The following is a 19,792-nucleotide window of genomic DNA, read 5'->3' as shown; positions in this document are numbered from 1 at the left end:
TAAATACGTTGAGCGTGGAATCAGAGAGATTTCCAGAGAAGACTTGTTAGAAGATTAGATTCTAAAAAAAAATAAACAAAAGACTTGGATCCAAACAAAAGACTTGGATCAGTTGCATGGTGTCATTACATTACACTAGCTGATTTCAATTTTATTCAGTTTTCTTTCTTTTTTTTTTCTTTTGCTGATTGTGCATATTCACCTTTAAGCCAATTCCTAATTGATAACTATAACCAATTCATAATCAGTAACTCCTAAATGAGTTAGATTTGGTTTTCTCATTAGTTGTCACCGTATACAATATACATCAGTACTCACTTTGCTCATCAAGGAAGATCCCCTTGATTATTTTAAAACTTGTGAGGATCATGTCTGGAGAAGTCATGTTCCTATAGTAGTCCTTCTTGAGTTAGAGAATTCTACATGTGCTCTGGTTTTGGTCATTCTCTTTTTGCAGAATACTAGGGAAACATTTGTTAAGTCATTAACAAAGAATACATTTTAATGAATTTCTTTAATAGACTTACTTTGTTTTTAATTTTGAAGTCTATTAGATAAGGTTATGCATCTCTATGTTTATTAATTTTTAGGAAACTTATTCTTACTGGCAGTGAAAGGTCAATTTGCATAAAGCAAAACATGAATGAATAGGTACTTAGTCTATTATTTGATTTTGGAATATATAACTAGTATTTTATTCATCAGTATTTTCACTGTATAAAATCTAAGTTTAGTAGGTTGGTATGTTTCAAAGAAGTCATCAGATTTGATTTTGATATTACTGCACATCTCTTCTTAATGTATTTAATAGGACACAAATTTTTTTGTTTATTTGTGCAGATGAAAAATATTTAAAGTTTTTTATTGTACCTATTTATATTTTTGCATAATGGTTTTATATCAAATTTTAAAACAACTGATTCAGCTTTTCCAAAATATTATGGAAGTGGGTACATGTTTTAAATATCTGATTACATTTATCACACATATATGTTGGATACCTATAAAGAAAATCAGTACTTCTTCTAAGGAGCAAATTTAAGAATTTTTTACTTCTTACGGTATTGTCTTAGAGAAATGGTCCATTCTGATTTTAAATTGGCTCATGATTAAATGGGACTGTTTAGATCCATGATTAGATTAGCTGAAATCTCTGTACCTTTTATACTCTGGATTTATTGAACTGTCTTTGTAGTCAGTTCTATTTAGTTTATTTTGTTTAATAGTAAAGGAGATGGTATATTAGGAACTTCAAGAATGTCTTTAAACCAGTTGGGTACCATTTAGTAACTTTCTCCTTAATTTATTACAAGATGATACACATCCTGCAATTCCATTCTTATTATGTCATTAGTAGGCAGGTTTTTTTTTTAACTAAAATTTGTATCTTTTGTGCTTTCTTACTTTATATTAATGGTATTACAGTTAAAATGTGGATGTATCTATTTACATATTTTGTATGTGAGACCGAGCTGAATAATTTTTTAAACTTTGCTAGACTGAAGTTACAACAGATTGTTTTTTTAAAGGAAGAATCAAATATTCCCTATTCTCTCTCTTGATCAAGACAGTTTCAACATACCAGCTTTACAAAGACTTCTAGACATAATTATTCAAAGATGTGAAATTAGTATCCATTTAAATCTTTCTTTTAATTATTTTTATGTAGTCATGAGTGAAATATGGCTAAAAATCTTTTTTTTTTTCAATGTAAATTTGCTCCCCATAAAAAGGATAAGGAAATTTTGTTCCCCCTGAATGAGACTTTAGGGAGGAATTCCTGTAAATGATGACAAATAAGTTAGTGGAGGCTACAAATGATAAGGATTGCATTATGTGTTTTAAGATATACAAACAATTCTAAATAAAAGTTGTCTTAGTTTTACAAGAACAATATGATTGCTGCCACTGTGTCACTTCCTTGCTTTACATGATGCACATTTGTAGTTATATTGCATGGAAGGGTTATACAGAGAGGAGATGAGAGAAAAACTTACCAACTTTAGTACCTTACTGTTGTCCTTAAGACATTCAGTCTCTGTCCTAATATTTTCTTATATTTGAAGAAAAAGGCAAATTCTCCTTTTTATTACTCTTTCCTGATCCAAGCAAGCTTATGAATTTTATGAGCTATAACAATATGAGACAGAGAAAGTGGTACCATTTTGTATGCTGTAGGACCTTTTACTCTTCTTTAGAAAATAGTTAAAGCCTGTTTTGGAGGGAAACATAGCTAAAATACTGACATTAATCCAAATTTAAAGAAAGTTTTAATTACATACTACTTTTCCCTTGTTGCTTATGTAGAATCATTCTCATTGTAGTAGGTCTTCGTTGTATTGATTTATTGAAATTAATACCTTTTCCATTGTTATTGAATGATCTCTTGGACAGAATTTAATATTCAGCTATTATCAGACTTTTTTAAACTAAGGAAAACTTGGAAAAAAGTATATATTTATGTTAATACTAATCTTCTTTATTCAGAGTTTAGCATTTGTACCATCACAAAATATTTAGGCATCACATAACCATTATTCCAGGCTATTTAGAAGAACTCATTTCAGCCTTTAACAAGTGCATTGGGTTTCTGGATTATCTTTTTAGTTTCTGTTAAGGGACAACTTAGAATTGAAAGTAGAAATCAAAATTATGACACAACTTCCCCACCCAAATGCCACTGATATAAATATACTTTTGCTTATAAAATAGGTTATTTTTGTTGTTATGCTGTATGTAATTTATAGATAACTACATATTTATATATGTAAGCCTTTTTTACATATGTATATATATATATATACACACACACACACACACACATATGGAAAGGAAAGGGAATTAGTTTATTTATAAATGTTTTGTCAATAGTGTTACAATTGTAGGTGATTCTCTGTTAATTTCTAAGAAACAGCCATCCTCTGACTCTTATTTTAGAATAATTACAATGTCTTTAACAAGATGGATTTTTAAAATCATGTGTTCCTTGATAATTCATATTCTACATAGACATTATGGCTTTCTTAACACATACAAATCCCCTACTCTAGACCATCATTTCCCTAGCAAATTTAACATTCTACCTAATTTGCAGATATTTGAAGTTCTAAATGGATCAGGGAAACTACAATCTTGAGCAACTTAAAAAATTTGGTTTGGCCAATTTAAGATTTAAGATATTTAATAATTCTCAAAAAATGGCCATTATTCTAGAATGTCATTTTTAAAAATACTATACTGAAAAAAATACTACACTGAAATTAATTGACTTATTGCTAGCTGACCTATACAATTAAGGAATTCTGAATTGATAGATATATTTCATTAATGAGCACTTTATTTGCATCAAAGAGTAATACTATTTGCTATCATTTAAATAAGGCAAATGGAATTAGATGATTTGCTTAAGTATAAATATTAGTTTAAATAGGAAAAAGAAACCAAAATTTCTTCTTTTAAGAATGAAAAATTTGATGAAATTCTAATTTACTATCATTAGTCCACATATTGAGAAAATTTGACCATTTGACTAAGTCGTCAAACAAAAAAGACAAGTCAATTAATCTAATAGGCTATTCAATTTGATCTTTTATATTAAATTCATGTGATAAATATTCCAACAATTCCTTATTACTGTTCTGTCATTTTTCTTATCCAACTTACAGTCCTCATCATCAGCTTACACTGAATTGATATGGAAATACAGAGAAAATATTTATTAATTTAAAACTTAGTTCACTACAGTAGTCTTAATTATTGGCTTATGTTATCCCTACAATATGATTTATGTTAAAAATAGGTGTAGAACAAGCCACAAGTTCCTGTATCATAGGATTGAAATTCAGTTGATAAAGGTATAAATTTTTGTGGTTTAGTATAGCTGTGCCTATTTTGTGAGTTTTTGTTGTAATATATCTTTGGTAATTATATTCAGTATCTCCAAACTAAGTTAATGTGTTTAGATGAGCAAACATTTTATTTTAAGGATATTTTACCCAATCTTCTTGAACGGTTGTAGACAAACTTTCATGAGGCAAAGTGGTTTATATGTTCTTATAGCATAGGATTTTCCTTTTTTCTTTTCCCAAGGCTAATTATCATTAAAATAATTTTCTCTACATTTCTAAGCTCATCATAGTTTGGAAGGAAAATATACTAAGATGTTTATTTATAATTGTGTTTTTTAAACAGAGAGTGAAAAATAAATCTTTGGAGGATGTGGTTATGTTAAATGTTGACACAAACACTTTAGAATCACCATTTAATGACTTGAACAACCTACCGAGTGATGTGGTAAGTCTGAAGGTTATTTTGTGGTGAACATATATCTCTCTCTATATATATCAATATATATGTTTTCTCCTGGGCCCTTGGATTACCAAGACTTATTTTTCCCAATTTTCTATCTGAAATAAAAGGGATGAGTATGTGCATGGGTGTGAGAGGAATCTGTGTAGATTCTATATTTAATATTTTCTACCTTTTGGCAGTTGAGATGTTGAATGGAACATCCTATTCCTATTGTAAAAGTAGGATCATAATTAAAAAGCTAGATGCATTCATTAGGCAGAGTTTCTTTAAACCTAAGTCTCTTCATCTCATCTTAATCATTATATTACAAAGTAGGCATTTCTGTCTGCCTAGTGGCATGTCTTGCAAAAGAATGAGAGAGTTTTTGAAGGCAAGGAGAAGAAGGGGGCCAATTACCGGCTTTTGCTTCCCTGCCACCTGCCAGTGCTTTTCCTTTTAATTAATGATCTGATGGCACTGGTCAATATAATAAGAAATGCTTGTACAGTTGGGGTCAGAAAATTCTGGCTTTGATCTCCCTCAACTTTCTGAAACATTTATTTGTTTTCTCTAAATTATTTCAGTTTTATTTTAATCTTTTCTATCCTGCTGAGGGCCGCAAGAATGAAAACCTACACTGTTTGTCATTTGCTTTGGCAGAGCAAAGACTGCTTACTTAGAATTCTATTTGTAAATTAAACTGCAAACCCAGTTTGTCATAAAAGACATCTGATCCTTTTGAAATGACGAAAACTGTCTTTTGTCTGTAAAGGCTGATAAATTAAGTGCCAGTTCTCTTCTGGTCTTTGATCTTGCAGAGGGTTTGTGTGTGTGTGTGCATGTGTGTGTCTGCAGCTTATAATAGGATATATTCTGTATTTCATGTTAGATAGTCGCCAAAACTGCATTTTTGGGGCCTTCATATTCCTTAGAACAGTGCAAAAATGCAGACTTCCACTGTTTCTGTATGTATATTAATGGCTATTAAGAAATATCTTAATGACATAGTTCTAAGTTAAAAATAACTCTCCTTCTAAAAAACTCCAGTTTTTTTAGGGATAGTCAAATTTGGAAATAAAAATCCTTCGTCATATATTTTTCTGCATTATGCAAGTACTTTGAAATCATTATCAGGGAGTTTGAAAAAGTGAATTTAAAAATTTCAAACAAAAAAATACAGTGATACTGACTTTGATTGTTTTTATAGCTAGTGATGGGAAAAATGTGATTTTTAAAGTTACAATCAGATTATCTATGCCCATAAATAAACTAAAATACTTGCTGACCTTGAAGCAAATTAAATTGAACTACTTTATCTTACTGTAGTAAATTTATGCTATGTATGGACAAATCCAAACCCAGACCAGTAAAGAATTATATTATCTTTTAGCTCATTACAAGTAGATTGCCTCATTATAAAAATTTTGCAGAAGCTGCTAGAAATGATTAGAGTTATTAACTGAGAAATTCATCAAAGAATTCTTCATTGGATAGGAAAATAATTATGAAATAAAGTCCCAACTACAATACTGTCTTTATGTACAATGCATTTCCTACTATTAATGCCCTAAGGAGAAAGGATTGTTTATTTTAAAAAAAAAAAGAAAGAAAGAAAATGAAAAAAGAGAAATAAATCAGCTTTTTTGTGTCATTAAAATTTTTATAGTCAATTTTAATGATGGCTGATTTTATTTCCTTGAGAAAAACAATCTTTAATAGTAATTTTTTTAATAGTAATTTTTTTATGGCTGATTCTTTTTTAATTCAGAAGTACTACTTTCCCAGTAGAATTAGTTTGATATTAAGACATTTATTTTAAAATAAAAGGAAGTTAAATAGTACTCATAAAATACAAGAGCCTAAATATGTAAAATGACAGGAGGGACCATCTTGTTATTTATTTATAAGGAACAGTTAACTGTTTATAACCGAAATATCATAAAATCATAAAAATCATAAATAAGGCACACTGCAAGGTTCTATAGATATAACTATGCGTATGCTTGAAATTAAAGAGCGCAGACTTACAGACAAATTTGAAAAATGAATAAGTGGATACAGCCGTGGAGTGGAACTAGGACCATTTGCTGAAAGTATATGAGTAGTTTTAAAGTTATGGTCATTTTCTAAAAATATTTTAGGTGATTGCTTAACCCCTCTCTAATAAATTTAGCTTTTTCATCAGTTTTCCAAGAGCTATCTCTTATAGTTCTGTAGGAGATATGATAAAGCATCACATCATACTTTCTCTAATTATAAATGTTTTAAATGAGATGTGTTAAAATTACAAATGATCTTACTGAATTTTTTTTTATTTGAATTAACAAAATCACTTGAATCCTGAAAAATATTACTACTGGTATTGTTTGATTATTTAATAAATTAACTGATATTTAAAAGGGGGCCTTTTAAAATCATTCACCAAAGCATTTAAATTATACTTAGAGGCTAGATGACTTTCTATGCATGTGCACTCTATTATTGTGTCAGCTTGACCAGTGGTCTTGGCTGTTCAAAGGTCAGTGGTCACAGTTGTCCTGAATTACTAGTTCTTTTTTCCTGTGGACCCTCTGCTGTGTTGCATGCTGTAATCTTCTTAATGGCTTCATTCCAATATTCACACATAATATTTTAGATTTATTGACTGTTAGAAATACTACCATGCCAGTAGCAGTTCCGCTACTCTTAAGGTATTTAAAATTGGAAAAATAAATCAGGGCAAAGCTTTCAGGAATCCTTTGTTTTCCTTAAGGGAAGGGAAAAAACTCTCTTCCTGTCTTCTGACAAGAACACTTGTTTTTCGATTTCATCATTTCACTATAGATTTAGATCATTAAAAGAAAAAAACAAATGTTATTGAGAGTGATTTTAACGATACTGATTATTACATGGAATATCTGTTAAAAGCAGTAGATCCATTAAAATATACTTTTGTAGTTTTCTGTCTAAATGCATTGTGATTTTATTTTTTAGTGGCTATGTCAAATATAGATACCTTCAAACATGTAGGTTGAGTGTTTTGAAATAAAAAATAAATTTTAGGGCTATGTAACAACATCAGTTGAATTTATCAGTGTTACTGTGGTATGTTTTTAAATGTGGGAAATTGAAACAGTTGAATTAAATCCATTTGAAATTTCAAGTGAGTTCATTTTAGTCTAAGAAAATGTACTACTGAGACCTCCTCTTTTCCAAATATATACACAGATTTAGTTTCAATTACATAATAATTTAAAATGTAATGTTTCTAAGGTATTACTGCTCATTTTAATTTTTATCATTAATATTTTTAAAGTAATTTGGAGAATTGTTAACTATTTCAAAAATAAATAGGGAAACTCTCTTGTTAGAAAATTAAGCTAATTAGAATTATAATGGGATTTATGAAATCTCTTCATGAGAAAATCAAGTTAAAACAATTATAAACTAATTCTTATAGATGAAAGCAAGTTAAAATTGACATCTGAAAAAGTTACATGCATTAAAATATCCATTACCGGGAAAATGAATTTGGCCTATATTGCTTAACTGTCTTTAAATAATTTTAACTCATTAGATTGTAAAAAATATTATTCTCTCAGGCCATACTTATCCCTATTTTAGGTAAGATGAAGACATAGAAAGTATACTGTTGATGATATTTCTAGAGCTTTAGTTTATATAGTTTGATCCTCTCATACTTATGCCCCAAATACTAGACCATGGTACCTCTCCTATAAACATGATATACAATGTAATGAGTAATTGTTTTGGACTTTTATATAAAAGCTTACTCTCTATTCTAATCTTGGTGAAGAAATATCAGTATGTTGTATTTGATTTAAATTAGGATTGTTAACACTGTTTTAAGAACTTATTTTTATCTTACATATAATCTACTGGAAAATGATTTTTTATTTTCTATTATGAGAATTTGTAGGACTTTTAGTACACGTAAGCATTATTGTACAATTCCCTATAGACCCTGATATGTTACAGGATAGCTACATTTAGTTTAAAGCATATTTAATTACTAAAAAATTGAAAATACTTTATTATAAAATGGGGCTATTTAAAATACTGTTTCTTGTAGTGACCCTTTGGAGAATCACATGAAGGAAAGGTTAATGGTTTTATTTTGCAATGAAAAGAAAAGACACAAATTGCTCTGAATCACCAAAAATCATTAAATTAAAAGCCTAAAGACCTAGAGAAAAGCCCCAAATTTCTGACTTGAGGTAAAATTTTAAGATACCTACTTTCAAGTGTGTTAATTAATTTTGGAATAAATTTGGAAAATAATTGGCTATTTTAGAGAATTTTTTTAAAATCAGCTTTTTAAAAAAAGTATGTAAATAAATTTAACTCTTGCAACTATGTGAATAGTTAATAGATATGTTTAGTTTGTTGGATATTTCCTCTAACCTAACATGAAGGCTTAATATGTTAAATTGTCATAATATGTGTTATAAAGAAAAAAAAAAGACCCCAGAGAATATTATATTAGTTCCAGGTTTGCCACAGCTCTGCTGTAATCCTTATTATATTTAGCAGTAAATAAATTCCTCAACAAATTTCTGGAGTGGTCAGGTTAGGAAGGTAACCCAATTTTATCCAAGTTCTAGAGTAATTATGAGAACTTTTTTTTTTTTTTGGTTCGATAGAGTAGACTTCAGGAGACAAATACCGCTTTCAGTTTTCCCCTAGAGAAATGCAGTTATGCTCTCTCCTCAATCTCCAGCTGTTAGAATTCAGACACATAGATGCACGTAGCCCCTGCCACAAGCCTTAGTGCAGGGCTTTGTAAATAGTAGGCATTCAGTAAATGATGGTTGAAGGGAAACATAATTGCACTTCTTTTATCTCTGTAATAGAAGTTGCTTTTTAAAGTCCCTGTGTAGTCACTTCTTAGAACATTTTATTAGGATTTTTTCATCTGACTCTTACAGTAATGAAAAGAAGAAACCTGGATGCATGTTTAATATATACTTTTTCGGCCGTGCGTGTAACTTATTTCCTCTCTCTGGAAAGGGAGACCATGTTGTAATGGCAGTCACTGTGCTTCTGCATACTACTTTGGGCGTTTGTGGAAACTCACTCTTCTTTTAAATATTTTCAGAGATGTGACTGGTTATAAGAGATTTTTTTTTGTTGTTTGTAAGTAGACTATAGGTTTTGCTATTTTTTGTATTTTCTTGGTGTGTATTTTTTAGCTGCATTTTAAATACAAAAGCAAAAGAAAACAAAAAGCAAAACTCAAAACCTTAATTAATTCTGGGCTTCCGAGCTATATTTTTTAACTGAGTAAGAGAATCTATCCCTCCCACTGCAGTGATCCAGACTTTAGCAGTTCCCTCCTCCTTGTCTCTGTACCTTTTCCATTTTAAAGTTGATTTATAGTTTGTTACTCTTAGAGATTTTAAGTACTCATGAAGTTCCTTGGCTTTCTCATGGGTTTTCATTTCCAACTAAATTACCTAGCCTTTCTCCGAATGTCTTTTTTTCCCCCTGTATCATCTTAATAGCATGCTTCTCTCTGTTCTTAATGCTAGTACATACATACATATGCACATACATACATATATACATCATATTTAATGTAAAGAACTTAATTTTGGCTTTAAAAATAATTTCCAATTTGTTTCTAGCCCTTTAAGTTCATGGCTTTCCCACATTCAAAAGACCTTTTGTATGTATGATATTATGAGCACTGTCATAATAGTGGTTTCCGGATCTTGCTGATAATATAATGACTTGGTGAACTTTTAAATGAATTATGTTCCTGGGCCCCATCACAGATAATCTGATCCAGTGAACTAGAGAAATTAATGTAGAAGTGTGACAGGTTGCTAACTTACATATTTATTCATTCAGTCAGTCATTCAAATATTTATCAAGCACCTACTATTTGCTTGTATTATGCGAGGAGCTGAGTGAACAGGAAGACATAATATACTGCTCTCATGGAACTCACATTCCATTCATCTAAATGCAACCACATGGCCACACCGTGTCAGGAGGGATGTTGAAAAATAGCTGGGTCAAGGTAACTAGGTTGAGCAAGTGCCAGTCAAAACTTAGGATTTCTCTTACCAAAGAAAGGGAGAATGGATGTTGGTGGACTAGCAGTCATCTCTGCAATAAGTAAGCTAAAATGAAAATTATTTTAGCCAAACTGATATCATTCTTACCAGTTGAAAAACTTGGATCAGCCATTTGTTGTCCAGCTGAGCTCAGCGTGTCAACATCTGTTTCCAGAATTGGCCTGAATGATGAGTATGAGTAAGCATTGCAGAATAGCAGTAGGAGGAGGAATAGCATGTACAAAGGTTCTACTGTGGGGAAGAGGTTGGCAAATCCAAGAAATGGAAGGAAATCTTGTATAGCTGTAGTAAGATGAACAAAAGAGTTATGCAAAATTAGTTTGTATGGAACACTTGGGTGGCTCAATGGTTGAGCATCTGATGCCTTGCATAATGGAGCCCCGCATTGGGGGCTCTCCGCAAGGAGCCTGCCTCTCCTTCTCTCTCTCTCTCTCTCTCTCTGTCTCTCATGCATAAATAAATAAAATTTAAAAAGAAACCCAAAATGAGGTTGTAGAGATATGCAAGAGGTGCTATCATAAAGGATCTGTAGCTCTTGTTAAGGACATTTGGACTTTATTAGAAATTCACTGGAGGTATTTAGCAGAAGATTGGTGTGATCTACTTTAACTTCGAAAAATCTCTTCTTTGGGTCTGGGTCCTGAAGATGACTGGGAATAAGCAATGAAACAGGAAGACCATTGAGACCATTTGCAGTAGTCTAGGTAGAGATGCTAGTTGCTCGAACTTGGTAGTGGCAGGTATGTAGAGAGAAGTGGACAGATTTGAATCTCCATCAGAGGTCTAATTTACAGTGCTTGGTGATGTATTGCATGTGGGTGATGAGAGGAAGGGTGAAGTGTTGAGGAGGACCTGCAAGATTCCTCTTTGAGTTACTGAATGAATGGAAGTGACATTGATATTAGAGACACTGGCCTGACATTGGGCTTGAGGAGGGATAAGAGCAGTTTGGTTGTCTTAATTTCATAATGGCTTCTGAAAGGAAAATAATGAGAACTGGCCCTGTATTAATTGAAGTTCTAAAAAAAATAATTTGGGATCCCTGGGTGGCGCAGTGGTTTGGCGCCTGCCTTTGGACCGGGGCGCGATCCTGGAGACCCGGGATCGAATCCCACGTCGGGCTCCCGGTGCATGGAGCCTGTTTCTCCCTCTGCCTGTCTCTGCCTCTCTCTCTCTCTCTCTGTGACTATCATGAATAAATAAAGAAAATCTTAAAAAAAAAAAAATAAAAAAAATAATTTATGTTTTGATAGGTAATTTAAGCATACAAAGAGGCAATGTAATGATACCCTCCACAAATATATCCTATGCTTTTCATTTGATATGGTTACTGTTTTTTTTTTTTTTTTTGATATGGTTACTGTTTTAATCCTAAAGTAGAAGCTTGCTAGAAAATTAAGAAGGTAAGGTTAATTTTGTTTCTAAAACAAACAAACAAAAAAAGAACATTAGAAGGATTAAAGAAATGTGGGGATTTAAAATCTGATTCATGTACTTACCATAATATGTTTCAAGGGAGAATAAAACATTTTATCTTCGTAACTTTTTTCTAAAGCAGATAATTATTTGAAGCTGCGACTTTTCTAAATGTATGTGGCTTCTCCAGTACAGTGTAGTTACATCAAAGGAGGTATTTAAAACCATAAGAGGGGTGTTTTAGGGTTGTGTAGGTTATCTAAATATTATTTCTGGACATTTATTTTTACCTTCTGTTCTTTACCCTCATGTTTATTTTGTGATCCAGAAAGCAAAATTAAAATTTCTGGGTAGAGGGGTTAATTTACATTTTGTGAAAAGACACATCTAAAAGTCAAGAGAAAAATCTGTCACTTCTCTGAAAAACTTAGCTCCTTTAATAGGTTTTCTCTTCCTAACTCCCGGTTGGCATAATTACTTCCTTACTCACACTGTGTGCACGTGCCTTGCACTCTTTTAATTTATACCTGTTTGTTATGTTTACTCATGTAATTCCCTACTTTTATTCATAGTCACTTTAGTGTTAAGAGGGTAAAAGTGGAGAATTGGTGGTAATATTATTCATGTTGCAGTGAACTCCAGCTGTGCTAAACCCAGGTTATAATTCCTCCCGTGGATGGATGCTTAGAAGGCTGAATTCTCGCTGTGTGAAAGGAATTTAAACATTTGATAAGAGTGATGAAATTATGTCTATTTCTGAAGTTCTCTTCACTGTTTAACTTTTTTGGGAGTCTAATATAATACCTAATAAGACTTAAAAAGATAATTTATTTACAGACTAAAGAATGACATAATAAAATCAGATGTCAGTTTTCAAGTAATCCTTAGCCATTGGAGATTGAGGCTTGCTTACTTTCTTAAGAATAAAAAAGGAAAAAAAAAAAGAATAAAAAAAGAAAATAGCGGATACTTTTTTGGTATCACATAATGGGACTGTGTGGTAATAGCCATGTGACTAAAGTTACCAATGCTCTTCTGGGTTCAGGATTACATGTGACTATAAACTTTAGGATTCCGGGAGAACATGTACATTTATTTCCTAACTAAATTAAGAAGTTTGGAAGTTAAAAGAGAAAATGCTATTTCCCAGACCAAATATTGAAAAAGTACAAAAGAGACACCACCGTTTTTATAGATAGAAACTGCTAAAAGCTAATTAGCACTGCAAAGGGCATTGGCAACTGGTGATAATTTACTCCAGTGATCCAAAGGACAGGGAAACAGCAAGGTTGACCCAGTCACTTTATATTAGAGTCATATCTTTCTGTCTAAAACTGATTTTAAAAACTATATTTCATTTTTACAAGCTATTTTTGAGCATTCATTTGTGCATCCAGAAACCACTTAATTCACCTGCTCTCTTGGTCTCTGAAAAACAGGAACAACTGTAGATCTACCTACTGATAGTCAAAACCTGCCTAGAAGAGGTCAAGGAAAACCTCTCTTCCAGCAGTTTGTAAAGCTTGAAATAATGTAGAAAATAATGTAGAAAGACAAAGAAACAAAGTGACCATATTTCTTACCAGAAAATGTTTTAGTCTCACATCTCTATATGAAATTAGATAGTATGCTCATGTAGAATAGTACTGTTCAATGGAAATGTGAGCCACATATGCAATTTTAAATTTTCTGGTAACCACATTAAAAACTAAAAAAATAGGTGAAATTAATTTTTATATATTTTATTTAACCAAATATTCAAAAAAAATTTTGTAATGAAATCACTACAAAAATTATTAATGACATATTTTACCTTTTGGAGGCTATTAAGGTCTTCAAATTTCAGTGTGTATTTTACACTTAAAACAAATCCCTGTTTGGACTAGTCACATTCCAAGTGGCTACTGTATTGGACAACACAGTTGTAGAACAAATGTTTTCTTTTTCTTTCCTATTTTCTGCAGAGCTCCTGAGGGAGCTCAGAAACTACACTGACTGGCTAATTTTGGAGATGAAGGCCCCATATTTACGGTTTCGTTAGGTAGGGCTTGTGGCAATATGATTAATATCCTAGATAGCTTAAGCGGTATTGAATTCAGCACTGAAGGATTTGGAGTAAAGAAGGCTAAGGCATGGTTTGACTTACCTCCATTCTCTGTGGGCATGTATTATGATTATCTTAAGAATACTCGATTTGTGGAGAACTGAATTATCAGTTTCATGTTTTATAGAAGAATGCACTTTGAGGAATTTTCTTTTGCAAAGATGTAAGTAAAGCATGACATTTTAAAATAGTTTTTTTATTTTTAAAAGTAAAATTTGAAAATAACCCAGCCATTTACTTTTTATAATACATAAGATATACTTCCATCATAAGCCTTTTTTGGGGGGAGCAGTTTTTAAATACATGTATTGTTATTCATTCCCATTGGTTTTCCTTAAAGACATTTGAAGCTTAAAAAATGACATGATTATAAACTTTAGAAATAAGACATTAAGTCATAAGCTATGGTTTTTCATCATCTAGCTATATTTATTGTTTGAATAGGTGGATTACCTAAAAATGTGCATTTATTGAGTTTAGATTTTAATAATAAAAACTTCCTCTTAAATGAATCCTGATTTATGCACTTTGTGGGCTAAATGAATTAGGCTCCAAACTTTTATCTGAATCTATGGAGCTTGGATATAAATTGAAAAGATCACAGCTATGGGGAGAAGACCTATACTGCAAAGGCCTTTCTGCATAGATTATGAACATCATAACTCAATAATTTTTTCAAAACTGTGGCTATAATTGGACCCAATGGGGGTCTCTTTCTTTGATCAGATCACAGTAACTGTGACTTTACACTGGAAAATGTCACTACTGTGAAGGTTTATCACCTGTAGAGCTGGTCTTTCCTCTGATGCTGTGTTCATTTCTCATTAGCATTATTCAAAGTTTAGTTGTTAATTAGGTTGACACTTCAATTACAATCATCATCTACAGGAATAGCCAGGGCTGCTTGCATAAAGAAATTTAAAAAATACCATTCTTTGCATATATGTGTAAAGGAGAAACGACATTATTTTGTTATCTGGTAGTTTCATAAGGGTAAGGATATGCTTCGTTAAGAGAACAATCCAACCACAATTTCTCCCACCTTTTTTTTTTTTTAAGATTTTATTTATTCATGAGACGGGGGGGGGGGGGTGCGGGGTACAGAGACACAGGCAGAGGGAGAAGCAGGCTCCATGCAGGGAGCCTGATGTGGGACTTGATTCCGGGACTCCAGGATCAGGCCCTGGGTTGAAGGCGGTGCTAAACCGCTGAGCCACCCGGGCTGCCCCTGGTTTTGTTTTTTTAAGAAAACAGAGTTTTTATGTGACTTCATGTTCCCATGTAAAGCATCAATAAGGAATGTATATGAGCACCAATATTTTTTAAGTGTAGGGAGTGTGGTTTTCCATAATGTGTGAAAAGAATTGGTCAGGTGAATTAGATGATAGGAACATATCACATCGCTTCCCCTTAAAAAAATAAAAGTATACATCAGGAGTTTGACTAACCTATAAAATACTCATCTGAGTAAGGGCCGTTCATAAATAATATGCATTCTCTAAGATAATAGAACCTGAAATTGAAGGATCAAAATGTATTAAAAATTTAACAAATTTAGATGCTTGAAAAAATCATGCAAACCCTTGGGTAATAAATTTTTCTTTGATTTAAAAACATTTTAATCTGATTACTGGCTTATAAGGCAATGACATTGAACACAAACCCAGCACATTGTGATGGAAAAAACTGGACAGAACTGGGTTGAAATCTCAGTCTTACCATGCATTTCCTGTATACTGAGGACCAACTGATTCACATCTTTGAGCGCCTGTTTCTTCACTCATAGATGGTAATATGAAGTCTTTTTTAGAAGCCTGTGAAAATTAAATGAGACAGTGTATAACATGTGCATAACCTACTCATGATAGGTTCTCAATCACTTTTAACTTCTCCCCCCTCTTTTTGTCTAATAATGGTGAAAACTGTTCAACAAATGCCTAGAAAATTACATATGCAAATGGGGCTTCCAAAAATAAAATTAAATGGTAAGTGATCCTGGAGGACCTGTGTAACAAATAACCTTACATGGCAGAAATGAACGATACCCAACCGGCTTCATCTCAAAACAAGTAGACACATGTTGTAATTGCTAAAAATCTGCAGAAAAGTGGCTCACAAGCAGTTTACTGTAAAATAATTAAAGCTTATTTATGTCAAGAGGCCTTGGGAAAAAAAGAGAGCATAAACCAATTTGCATTAGCACGTTACTATGGGCTCCTGCTTTCGTTTCAATTAACAGACCAGCAGGTGCTCTCTGCAGTTAAAAAGATAAGCTATCTGGGAGGAGGATGAGTTTTTGGCTGACCTGCAGACACTGTGGTTTGCCTGCTGATTGGGTTCGTACCTCGCTGTACCAATTTCTGAGGTGTTAATTTAACTGTTCCTCTCTGTCATGCAGGTCTCGGCCCTGAAAAATAAACTGAAGAAGCAGTCTACAGCTACGGGTGATGGAGTAGCTAGGGCGTTTCTTAGGGCGCAGGCTGCTTTGTTTGGATCCTACAGAGATGCACTGAGATACAAACCTGTAAGCATTTTATTTCATCCCTATTTTAATTTGCTTTTTTATGGTTCTTTGGAATGGGGCAGAAAAAAGAAACATTTTAATATCACACATGAAAAAAGTATCATAAAGGTCTTTCAAAATCCAAAATAATATGCTTTAAGACCTTATGTTCTGTGTCCAATTCCTTGACTTTTCAGTTTTAGTTCTTTTAGTAACCTTCAGTTACTGTTTCCCACATTCTTTTGCACATCATCTTACGTGGTGTTCTCAGTTGCCTCCCTCTTAACTAATTAATGAATTGTGTTAATGCATTTTAATGAAGGTACCTGATCTTAAGATTTTGAAGAAATTAACCAGGCATTTGGGTTTTATAGATTAGTGCATTTAGAAGTGACAAAATGAAAGTTTAAAAATATTGGAGCTTGCAAATTTTGCAGTATTTGGAAGTTTATTGTCTTTCTATTCCATAACACTTTTCTGAGTGGGCTTATCTATTTAGCATATGATAACTCATTTTGGCATTTCTTTTTTGTTTTAATACCCTAAAAATGATTATTCTGTAGAATTGTAGCCAGGCAAATTTTTACATAGTCCAAAAAAGGTATAAATAAAAATATATTTGTTTCTTTCTCTGGATTATTGGTTAAATATGTTAGTTGATTTTAATGAAAATAGCTACACTGCCCTTCCATGACTGAATGAATAAATTGTAATGGATAAAAAACACTCAGTAATTAGTAGTAAGACCTGCTATCTACTAGGAATTCCACTGTTATTAAGCTATGTAATTTTGACCCATTTCCTTATCTTTGTAGACTTTGGTCGTCTCATTTGGAAAATGAGAATTCTTACTCTTTCCCGGTCTACTTTTTCAGAATTGGTGTGTGAACCCTATCATAAACTATGAAACACTACACACAGTGAATGGGTTATATCCTTTCTAAACTGACTTCTCAATTAGTAGTTCCCACCCAATGACTCTTACATCTCTGAGGAGTTACTGAGTTACTAGGAGTCCTTAAATGGATAGGCAGATCAACTGCTGTCTCTAGAGAAGTACATATGTCTAATTTGCATGCTAATCTTTTTGAAATATGTGTCTATTTTTTAAAGCATTGTAGAAGTCATAATATTGCACATAGTATGCATATGAGGGAATCACATGGAAGAGTCTTTAAAAATCATTGACAGTTAGATGGTTTCCCTTTTTAAAAGACTGGAAACCAGTCATCTATACTAATAAAATTATAAAAATCATCCAGTTGTCAAATTTTTTTAAAAAACATATTGATTTCAAGTTTACACTACAGGAGGGAAATTTAGAAGTATCACTTAGCTTAAATTTTGCCACATTTAAATGGTTTTAATCTTTGCAGGCTACATTTTTGTTTTCCTTTTTAAATTTGTGAAGGACTTCAGGTTTGAGGAAAGCAAATTGAAGAGAAAATTTTCTTAAATGATTTAAATTATCAGTTGAGGAGCTAAGGGTCCAAGATTTCAATGACTTTGGCTTACTTTTTTTAATCTTCAAAGCCAAATTCCCAATTTCTATAGGAAAATACATATTTTCATCAGAGAATATCTTTCCTGTTTATCGATCACATCTTATTATAAATTTGTTTGTTAAATTATCTACCTTTTTCCTTTTTATGTTTGGTGTTTTTTTCCTTTTTTCTAGTAGTTCTTTCTGGAAGTTGAGGGACAGTAATTTCATCCTATATGTTTTCTGCATTTCTTTTGACTCAATCTTGAGTGAAAGTTTAATTTTTAAAGTATATTAACTATATTTAAACAATTTTTTTTATTTTCCAAAGAAATAGTTTTTAAAGAAAATGATTTGTTTCTTTGTTGTGGATATTTTTGTTGTCATTTAGGCATTATCTTTACAGATTACTCTATATTTTAATTCATTAAAAGTACATTTACTTTTTATTTTGTTAACTCTTTTGGACATTTATATAATAGGCATATGTCTTTAATATACTTTGATTGATATTTAAAAAAAGAGCCACGTTAGAAGTTCGAGTTATTTCATGGTTTTGTCTCTTTTCATAAAATATCTCAGTAGTATCCTCTAGCTGTTAGGGTACAACTGGAAAAAAAAAAACATTACTAAATAGCTTTAAATGAACACTTCTTTTAACAGGGTATTACTTTTCCAAATTTCATGATTGTTTATATACATATAAAAGCACATTATTCTTTTTATTATGTTATCTCTCTCGCCTTGCCAAAACCAAACCTGTAGATTAGGCCTATGACTGTCCTTGCAGGTCTTGGGATGGCCAGGCAGTCTGTCTGTCTTGACTTCTTTTCCTAAACTTTGACCTCTGTGTTGAGAATTCTGCCTGAAGTTCCAAATGTCCCAAGCTTCTCAGGCTTCCAAACATTCCAAACAAATTATTGCCATTAATGTTCTTTCTTCCTGGTAGCGCTCTTATCTTTCTTGCTTTTAATGGCCACCTCGGCCTCCTGATCCTTGAAGCTTTTGGTTATACTGACACATTTTCCTGTGAATTGATTATACTTACTTTTCTTTCACACCTTTCTTCTCCCTTTTTTGAGAGTTATTTATATGGGTCTTTTAGTTTTATTTTGACTGTAATTCGTAATTTATTAGTTGCTCTTTAAAACAATAAATTGACCATGAAGTACCTGCTGGCATTAATAGGCATTAATAGACCCTTTAGATAGGCTATTTACCCTTTTCATTTTAAAGATAAGGAAGATGATGGGACGCCTGGGTAACTCAGCGGTTGAGCAGCTGCCTTCAGCTCAGGTCATGATCCGGATCCCGGGTCCTGGGATCAAGTCCCACATCCGACTCCCCACAGGGAGCCTGCTTCTCCCTCTGTCTGTGTCTCTGCCTCTCTCTGTATCTCTAATGGATAAATAAAATATGAAAAAAAAAGATGAGGAAAACAATGTTCACAGAGTGTAGAGAACCTCACTGAGTTTCTGTAGCTGGTAAACAGTGGGGCTGCACTTGAATCTGTTCTTTCCACAGTCCCATTCTTGTTCCAGTGTGGCATGTCTCTGCCCTCCCTGGCCTATGTTACTGTCTCAGACTCTCCTTGACATAAATGTCCTGAACTTATGTTTCTTTGAAATGAAGATGCATGGAAGGCATTCAGTACACACTTAGGGAAAGATAGAACAAATGATGCAGTCTTAGGACTTTTTTCCAAAAGGAGCACATGGTATAAGCATCCCACAGTGTGTGTATAAATTGGAGAAATAATTTGTTATTCGTGCTCCGTATTTCCATTTGTGGTTTTTTCGACCTGGGGTAACTGCCACTGTTCAGACCACACCTTCGCTTCTGACTTCTGTAGTGTTGTTGGGAGGCCAGTCAGATGTGGCTTGTGAGGGAAAGCCCTCAGGATGACTTGAATC

General features: G+C 32.5%; 1 protein-coding gene across 9 annotated transcripts in view; it reads left to right on the top strand.

The window, feature by feature from the left end:
• DENND1B (DENN domain containing 1B) overlaps window positions 1-19,792 on the top strand; it is a 261,506-nt gene that overhangs the window by 161,221 nt on the left and 80,493 nt on the right. For 7 of the 9 annotated variants that reach the window (XM_072733418.1, XM_072733421.1, XM_072733423.1 and 4 more), the window contains 2 exons: window positions 4,192-4,293; window positions 16,292-16,417. In XM_072733418.1, the coding sequence (XP_072589519.1) occupies window positions 4,192-4,293; window positions 16,292-16,417 (228 nt within the window). The remainder of the gene's footprint in view (window positions 1-4,191; window positions 4,294-16,291; window positions 16,418-19,792) is intronic. The other 2 variants (XM_072733416.1, XM_072733422.1) reach the window with 1 other exon arrangement.

This window comes from Vulpes vulpes, chromosome 13 (genome assembly GCF_048418805.1).
Source record: "Vulpes vulpes isolate BD-2025 chromosome 13, VulVul3, whole genome shotgun sequence".
In the NCBI taxonomy this organism is placed as follows: domain Eukaryota; kingdom Metazoa; phylum Chordata; class Mammalia; order Carnivora; family Canidae; genus Vulpes; species Vulpes vulpes.
This window is presented reverse-complemented; position numbering and strand designations above follow the sequence as displayed.